Genomic DNA, 9,600 nt, shown 5'->3' with positions numbered 1-9,600 from the left:
GGAACATCTCAAAGGAACATCTTTTTGCAACCGTTAAAGAGACAGAACACTGAGTAAGAGCCACCATTCTGGAGGGCTGAAGGCAGTACTGCTCATGTTCAAATTTACGGTTTTCACACTGAGCTGTGAAAAGCTAGGGGCTGACTGTCAGATCATTGATCTGGTCCCAGTGTTACCAGATGGAAACACAATATTAACAGGTCAGCTTCTGTACTGCAATCCCTGCCCTTGCTCCCCCAAAAGCCACTCCGAAAATTAGCACTGTCTTAAGAGTAGGCAGCTTGATCCCTTACCCTCAGCAAAGAATCCTCTAAACAAAGACAGAAATCAGGTAGAATCAACTGTTTACACATAGATTTTATTTCCGTATTTACAATGCTTAAAATAAAATATATCAGTATCTAGATATTCCCAGTAAATGCAAAAATAGAAAACTTCCATTTTCATCAAAAGTGCAGAAACATAAATTAGAAAAATGATAACTTTAAAACATACAATGTTATTTCTCAATGTTTTTACTATGAAAACAGATTTGTAAAACAAGCACCATCATTTATCTTACAGAATTCTTTCCATCAAAGCAGCATCACAGGGCAAAACAAGAAGGACATTAGTATAGAAATATAGTAGCAAACCTTTGAATATCTTAAGTGGTATGAACTGTTATAAATTCTTATAAACACTTATAAAGTTGTTCTATTTTTTTGGAATAGCTTTACCACGTAGCCGAATATTAACTGGGCCATATTCCATTGTCAGCACAACGAAGACATCTTCAAATATTCCTTCTGCCTTTGGCTTGAACTGGACTGGCACATTGATGTAATGATGAGATCTATAAAAAGGCAATTATGAGCATACTCATTATTAATTAACAAGTAAATCCTAACAGAGACAAATTCCTGTCTAGTTTTCACTTTCACTAAAATGGTATATCAGATGTGCACTGGATCATCAAGTTTATTTTTATAGACTTAATTATCTATTTTTCTTCTGAGGGACTTCAATCATAAAGGTCATTTCTCCTACTGATTATACAAAGTATACTTTACTGCTGCTAGTTTACCTCAATGAGTTTGGTCTTTGCAATAACACTGACAGTGTGTAAACCATATTTAGAGCACAAGTACTGCGTTTCTTCCCTTCAATAATCAAGTTACAAAAACACTTAAATTTTTCAATTAGTTTTTTAAATTCCACATATTTGAAGTTACTAAAGTACTTTCCATTACTTTAATTGCCTCCACATTAAGAAATATTTTGCTGAATCATTGCAAATCAATATACTCATCCTCAAAGAGTGTTTTTGACATTTTTTACACCTTTTAAGGTTATATAATTCCTCTTCTACTCAGATTGCATAAAAACATACCAAATGGAATGGGTGGCTCTGTCAGCTGTCAAAAGCCTAGGCTGAATAATTTAAAAATGTAAACTGTACAAGCAATAAGTTGGAAATGCTGAGTGGCAGCCAATTGGATTCCCTGGCATTCAGTAGAAATATCCAGCACTAAGAGACAGGTAACAGTAACAGGTACATACTGGAACAAGCAAAAACGAACAGCATCACTTAGTAGAAAAAGAAAAGAAAGCTTCGTTTGCTTTTATTGTACCTTCAGTTTTCTCCCCTTAAAGTCCTCTGGAATGTGCTTATATCCCCTACTTTTTCTCATTTTGTTCCTACCTTTTCATATTCCTTTTTTCTGCACTATCTCAACCTATCATAATCAGTCTGTGTTCTTAACTGTCTACATTTGAAAATAATAGTACCAGCCCTGCATACAATCCTTCTTTGCTAGTACCACCCTTAGTGCTAAAATAGGTACATTAGTAAATGTATTTTGTTTTCTTCTTTGTTTTGGTTTTTTTTTCCTTCGTTTTGTTGGGTTTGGGTTTGTTGTTGTTGTTTGTTTGTTTGTTTGTTTGTGTTTTTACAAGATCCTGGTCAATCAACTAAGAGTACACACTTTCAGAATAAAGACTGGGATGATACTGTATTTTTTTAATCAGGTTAATACAAAAACAAAGCACTAAATATGTTGTACTGAACCACAATCAACAGCGTACCAAAGGAATACAACCAGATCAGGGTTTGTGTCTCATACTTGATTGCCAAGTGTTGTATAACAAATCTGGCATGCTCTGTCTCTGTCTATAATATAAAGGTTGAAGATACTTATTCAGCTTATTTTTAAGAAGTCTATTTTTTTTTTAAGTGAAGAACATCAGTATGACTAAATCTGTAACATGCATTATGTTAGAAAACACAAATTTTACTAGGAACAGAGCCTGAAGCCGCATATAACTAGACCACCTGAAAATTTACAAAAATAAAAGTAAATTCATTAGAAAGCCAGGAGAGCTGCAGAAGTCTATACATAACAATATATGTATGCTTCCTTACATACTACATAACACTCAAAAAGAACAATATGACCAACCTCAAACTTACACTCTCAAAAACTGAACAGCAAGTTATGTATTACGCTCCTAAAGATATGGCCACATCTGGCTGCCAAATATTTATTTCCAGAATATGTATTATATGACCTCAGTGGTACTCGAGGCAGAGCACTTTTTTAGCATATGACAGCTACATTAAATTCCTCTTGACCTCCAAACTCAGGTGTCCATTTGGTAAGTGCTAAACACATTATTATTCTCCCCTAAAAGCAGAATCAGTCAGACATTACATAGTCTGTTTTGCAGCAGTCACTTGATTTCTCACAATTGAGATAAGACTCACCACATGTGCTTCCTAATCCAAAGGGAAAGATGCTATTTTCATTTTCTTCAGCTGACAAAACTGGACAGCTCAGACTCCAGATACAACAACTCTTTGGGCTACTACATAGCATAAATGTTCTTAGAAATGAAGCAACCTGGAGCATTTTTCTCAAGTAGAGTAGCCAGAAACTAGTCAAGAATAGTGTCAGGACAAGTAGAATTACCCTGCAATTAATTCTTTTTCTCTTACAAAAAAAAAAAAAACAACCTTTTATTTTATTTCAAACTTTCCATTATGCCTGCGACTCAATTAGCCTCTGAATACTGTATGGCCCCTACAGGTTGTTGCACCAGTTTCAAGTGGTATTTCTGAAAAGTCAGGCATGTCTGAAGCCAGTTTCATAGACAAACTGAACACTGCAGTAGGTAAGTTGAAAGGGAACATCATGGGTAAGCGCTATCTGAGCCACAGTAACCAGATGGCTCATCAATGAGTAGTAACCCCTGACACCTGGAAGGATGGCTACTGGAAACAAAAATAATTAGTGAAGAAAAAAAAACCCCAAACAAACAGTTCTACCTTCACTATTATCTGAAACAGATGCTACCCTGTAATCAACTTATTTCAGAAGGTTTCTGAAAGCAATACAATAGAAACACCTTTGTTTTCAAACCTTTTTTAGATAGGTATAACAACCTGGTAGTCCTTCCAGAAAGAGAACTTAGCCAAACACTTCTTAAAAAGTCCAGTGTTTTTTCATGTTTTGTCCATATGTTTGTATCATTTAAGAGCCATCTTGTTAAAAGTATTCTTTTTGAGTAAAAAAAATAAAACTATTCTGCTCTGTCAACAAATAGAACTCTTTCAGATGCAAGACAAAATTCTGTAGCAGGGCTATGTATTGGTACTTGGGATGACATAACCAATTGAAGAAGAACTGGCAAAGCCACTCTACCAACTTCTGAAGGCCAGACTGGATGTTAAATACAAACCTGCAGTTTCGTTATCCAGATGTAAAACTTGATTACACAGGATTGCTTTCAAATTTCACCCTCAAAATTAAGAGCATGCAACAGACCACGTTTACTACATAACACATTTTCAGTAAAAAACATGGGTAGGTGATACTTTACTTTTACACTCTTATTTACAGACTAACATCCCAATTTCCTGCAAACAGTTTTCTTATCCAGTTAGTTTTGAACATTACTTTATGCGATGTCCAAATTCAGAAGGACCTAGTTCAGAAGGAAACAGTTAACGCTGGCTCTCTTAATAGCTTCCTTGCTGCTGTTCTCAAATAAAAGCCATTTAAAACACTTCTAACACTTTTTTAAAAGCATCTATCCAAGTCAAGTAATTCTGTCCTTTATGCTCATAAATGGGAGAGTTTCTTCAGAGTCTATATGTTGACTTCAGAAAAATTATTTTTTAAAAAGCTAGGAAAGGTCAGTATTTACAACCAAAGAAAAAACAGCCAAAGTTACTAGGAAAAAAAAAAAAACGTAGACTGACTTTTAAACTTGTTAAGTCTACTTTAAAAAAACGCAGTAGGAGTTTATAATTTCTTACAGAAAATATACCAAATAGCTTTTACAGCATTCCTCAAGAATGTTTTTGAAATATTAGTGTCTTCCAGTGAAGTTAGTCATCTTTTTGTCAAGGATGACAAAATCAAGTCATCCTGTCCTTTGCCTGCAGCTGTACAGTTTCAGACCTAGCTAGTTATCTTTATTTGGATAGATTTTATCTTGGTCCCTACCTCAATAAAAAAACCTCTCCTGTGCCATCTCATGTGAAATATTTAATAAAGAGATGACAGTTAAATAAAAGCAGTGGAACACATGCCTAAGTGGAGTTACAACAATTTGCACTGAAAAGTGGCCTTAAGAATACCCTGAATACCTTTGACTAACACCACCACAGCCCTGTATTTACAGTAAATGCCAAGCAGATTAGGAGCCAGAATACCTAGCTCCATTTAGAATTTTGCTCCCAGTTTTTGTCCTGTACACCCCTCATTTCCCTGTGTTTAAAATGGGGACCCTGTCTAAACCCTGAGAATGTATGCTGTACCATTTCTAATGAAATGGTTGCATTTCTGCCTTCCTGACGATCCCACTGTTGCAGATGAGCATGTGAGATGCTATACTTCTGGAAGAGATGACTAATACAACTGTCAAACACTTGCTGTAATGAACTCCACAGACGACTGGGTTTATTTTCAGGGATTGTTACCACCGACTCAAAAATTTCTTTTATGCAGGTAAAACGCTGAAATACTTGGTATGACCAGGCAATTCCACTGGCTGCTCAAACCTTGTATTTGCAGAGAGTCTTTGATGCAGCTCTGCAGGTTTGTCAAATTAGAAGCATGATGAAGGCAATTTGCTTGGTCTGTTGTGCAGAAAGTATAAATGGAAGGAATGACTTGATTGTGCACAGCATGCCAAATGGTTACATGAAGCATTAGGCTTAACATTAAAAGCAGCAGCACTGTTAGAAACAATTTGCAGGGAAGAAATTGGCAGATGCAGAAATAACTGTGTGGTCTCATTCTGCTTCTAACAGAGATTAGAGACTACAGCTTAGCAAGAAAAAAAAAAAACAAACCACGAAAAAACCAACAAAAAACCCCTCGCACAAAATCCCAAAACTTAACTAAAAAAAAAGGCAACAAAAAAACCCAACCCTTTACCTAGACAGCAAGAATATTTTTATCTACATTGTAACACTGTACATATACATAAGATATTTACTTACTGAATTTCTCAGTAATTTTTTTGTTAGGAGAGAGAGAATGTTAGCATATGCATTACTCACCTTAAAGAGTATTTCAAGTGCTTGATGTAGAAAGGCTCTCTGGGACTTAAAAATTCCAGCTGTAATTTAATACAAAAAGCTTAAAAGTGCACTATATTTATGCCTATCATATTCAATTTATGACATGCTTAAGATAAATCAGGTCACTCAGAAATACAGCTTTACACAGACCCATGGCATAAAAATAAAGAATGCCCACACTTGTGAATAGAAAAAAAAAAATTCTTATCTCAATATTTTAATGAAGTTAAGAAATTAAATCACTGTATCAGAATAATAACAAGCCTATGCAAACTATATTATTTTTTCAGCTGTAAATATATTACAAATACACTTGGTTATTCAGTCAGACAAAAGAGAAAAATTGCCAGAGAGTAAAATTCTTCAAATATTGGCCTTTGAAACTAACAAACTAAGACTTCTACTATTGCCACCTTTGTGAAGAATAAAAGACAACAAAAAAACCAAAAAACAGTGCAATTGGACTATCTGTTTAAGATAAAGTCTGTCAAACTTACCACATGTGTCTTAAGGGAATTATTCCGTAAGTTGACCTTTAATGTGCATGTTTCCCCAACTCTAGCTGGAGGAAAAACGTAGAGGTCTTGTGGTGCATATACCCCTTGAATCATCTCCTTTTGTCTAATTCGAGAAAGGGATTTAAGATATTAACATTTCTGACTTATATAATCTGGATATATCGATTGCATACTTGAAGATAACAGGTGTATTTTCTGAGACTAAATCAGGAAAAATAGAAAGATCCAGAAGATATCAACTCTTTCACCTTAAGTTCTGTAGCAAGATATTTTAGCCAGGAGGAATAACGAAAGCATCATGTGGCATAAATAACAGGCATTTACTTATACACACTTTCACAGTCTGAATCTTTCCCCCATATGCTTTACTAGAGAACTAGACTCTTCTCAGAGATGCCATGTTTCACCAAAACATCTTACTCCCCCTGACATATTCATATCATCCCAAAGTAAAAGAACTGAAAATTAACTTAAGACTGAAGAACAGCTGTTTTTTGCAGCTGTTTACTCTTTAACCTGGAATCATAGGGTCATTGAGGTCAGAAGATACTCAGGTGGTCTCTAGTTCAACCTCTTGCTCCAGTCAAGGTATGAGGTCAGACAGGCTTTCCAGTTAGATCCCAAAAACTTTCAAGGACAGAGACTTCACAGCCTCTCTGTACAGCCTGCTCCACCGCGTAGGTGTCCCAATAGTAACACAGGTTTTGGTTGTGGGGTTGGGTTCCACCCCCACCCTTTTACCCAGTTGCAGACACACTGTTTTCAAGTTTTGTCCATACATACCCTATTCTGGCGTGTCCTTCAGAGTAAACCTTCCTTTCTGGTGTAACTGGAAGCTCAGTTTTTGTAAGGGCATTTGCAGAAGCTTCCACAACTGGAGTTGCACTTTCTGTTTTAGCAACCTATTGGTAAAAACAGAGAAGCCTGTAAACTTCTCATTCAGAAGTATTTAAGTATTCAGGTACGTAAGTCATTCCCCTTAGCCCAATCCAAGACCTTTTATTTAAAGTATAATCTTTCAGGAAAAGGAGAATCTGGATCATTGAGATAAAAGCAATAATTTAGGAGGAATACCTTAACATGCTTCTGTGCTTTACAAATACTTATTTGTTACAAGACAGTTCACAACAAACTAGCAGCGCAGGTGGAATCTCAAGAAGGCTGCTAGCAACAAAGATTTTACTAAAAGCCAGAAAAAAAAAAAAAAACCACAATTCCTCTGCAGATATTCTGCCCATATGTCTCAAGAACAACCAAGCTGACTAAACAACTGCTCAAAAAGAACGAAGGCATAAGTCAGCACTATAATTTGAATTCTCATCACAAGAAAAAAAGCTTTGTAATAATTTTGTATCATGAACAACACATCCTCCTCAAAGGAAAGGTCTCTCCAGAGAGGCAGAACCAGGTAATGCATTATATAGTATTTGTTCCATTCAGAAATTAGGCCAAAATATTTACCATCATCAGGATGCCCATTTAGTGGATTCTAACACAAGGAGATCAGATCACCCTAAGGAAGTACTTAGCAAAATAACCAGTTTCAAATTCTGCCCTGCTTAACAAATCCAGCCAGATACTGTTTGGAGTCCCTTGGGTCACAACATCTTAAACAAAGTTAGAGAACCGAAAGAACCTCCTACACTTATGGTTGTACAACATTATGTCAATTCCTGAAGTGGTGCTGACGTTTTAGACAAGCAGTTGATTCCCTTACGCAGGGAAGATGAAAAAAAATAGATTCATCTTCAATAGAGCTGCTATGACAAACTTGTCTTTTAGGCATTCATTTCTTCTATTGAAAGAGCTGCTAATCAGTCTGTCAGAAATAGCAGCAGCCAAAAAAAAATTCATAGAGAATATTTTTCAGTTGCAAATAACCCATGAACCCTAGCAGACCCCAATATATAAAGACAAGAAAGGATCTGCACATCTTGTTTCCAGAGCTTTTAATATTCCATGGCGAAAACTATGGGTATCATGCTGTTGTTATGATTCAAATTCTGATTTATCAGAAGGCAAGTTGAATGAATGAGAATAAGGTACATTATGGAAAATGATCAGAAGTTACCCTAGTCGTTTTAAGGGCATCTTGAAGTATTCCGTGCTTTAGCACAGCCTATACTGAATTCTCCTGTTTCAAATGGGAGCAAGTATGTTAACATTCTAAATGGTTAGAATTGAGTTCTGCTGTTCTAAAGCCACCTCCGAAGCATAAAAATTTGTCTAGCTTGAAAATTGGAATTATTTTGCTCACAGAATTTAAAAAGATTTTTTCCTCCCTTCACTTCTGGGATACCCAAAGGTGATCAAGCTTTGTGCTGCTGATAACAGTAACCAAATAAAGAGCTCTTAGTTAGCAGTAAGTTTTGTGTTAAGCATAAAGTAATTCATCCCAGTTTGCTGCAAAATGATACACGAGCTGTGTAACTGCCTAACTTTTAAAAGCACATAAACCCTGTAAATTAAAGAATGGCATGCACTTAACATCTGCATTATCTTCAAACAATAGCAGAGGTCATCAACTTTCTACATGCTAAAGGAGCAGCCAGGACTTCAGCTGCTGTCTCAGTCTTGTGGCAGGTGCTTGCTAGTTCACCCAGAAGGGACCAACAATTAGACCAAAATACTAGTCCAAGACTTCTGTGCACAATGGCAACAGTCACTCTTAGCTCAGTGATCCATCCCCAACAGCAGCCCAACTAATGTTTCTCAGGAAAAGCAAAAAACTAAGTTTCAATGACTACTATTGAGGGGTTGGGGCTGCAAAGCACATGCAGACTCCCTCCTTTCTTTTTCTCTGGGACCAATTTTGGAGATATGATGATCTGACCTCCTGATTACAGTTTCCAGTGGTGGGGATTGCAAACACAAGCAGAGCATAATCAAAGGTACAGTTAGTTAATTTTTCAGGGAAAAAGAAGTGGTATGTGCCACTGATTTTCCTAACTTAACCTTGTTCTTTTAGTTTCTTCCTGAGCTCTTCCAAATTTTTAATTTCTTTTGAAGTGGTGCTATAAATAAATGCCACTCAGTCAACTCTTCCCACCTCATTCTATCAAAAGTCACGTTAACCACAGTTGTAGCCCTCTGCCTCAGCAAAACCACCAGAATCCAAGTCCCTTCCAAAGTTGTAGTAACACTGTCTAAACCCTTGATCCCTAGGACATGACAGATTATATAACTGACTTGTCTTCTCAACTAAAAGCTGCAACAATCTGAGTAAAGGTTCTATGTTGATCCCTCTCCCAAACAGATGTATAGTTCTTTACTAGTTGATAAATAAAGTACTTCCTTTTCAAATCTTTCTGAAAGTGATCGTGACATGCATTTCAAGTATTTTCTACAAAATTTTCCCCACGTGCAGAGAAGTTAGAAAGATCTAATTGTAAACGGCTTTGAAAAAAAATCAAGAAAAACTCTGACACAATTGTTCAAAAACATTAATATCAAGTTATGCTGCTCAAAGATTTATACAACTCTGACAACTAGTCACGTTTTAAGAAGAGA

The 9,600-nt window shown here is 36.2% G+C and overlaps 1 protein-coding gene across 1 annotated transcript in view; it reads right to left on the bottom strand.

The window, feature by feature from the left end:
- Positions 1-353: 353 nt before the first annotated feature.
- The window catches only part of CEP192 (centrosomal protein 192), a 74,855-nt gene continuing 65,608 nt past the window's right edge, over positions 354-9,600 (bottom strand). Inside the window, exons 50-53 of the mRNA XM_050329399.1 lie at positions 6,874-6,992; positions 6,070-6,193; positions 5,552-5,610; positions 354-835 (exon numbers count right to left, since the gene is read on the bottom strand). Coding sequence (XP_050185356.1) covers positions 697-835; positions 5,552-5,610; positions 6,070-6,193; positions 6,874-6,992 — 441 coding nt within the window. The 3' untranslated portion in view covers positions 354-696. The remainder of the gene's footprint in view (positions 836-5,551; positions 5,611-6,069; positions 6,194-6,873; positions 6,993-9,600) is intronic.

The sequence above is a fragment of the Myiozetetes cayanensis genome, unplaced genomic scaffold, assembly GCF_022539395.1.
Source record: "Myiozetetes cayanensis isolate MyiCay16 unplaced genomic scaffold, myiCay2020 scf1, whole genome shotgun sequence".
Lineage (NCBI taxonomy): Eukaryota > Metazoa > Chordata > Aves > Passeriformes > Tyrannidae > Myiozetetes > Myiozetetes cayanensis.
This window is presented reverse-complemented; position numbering and strand designations above follow the sequence as displayed.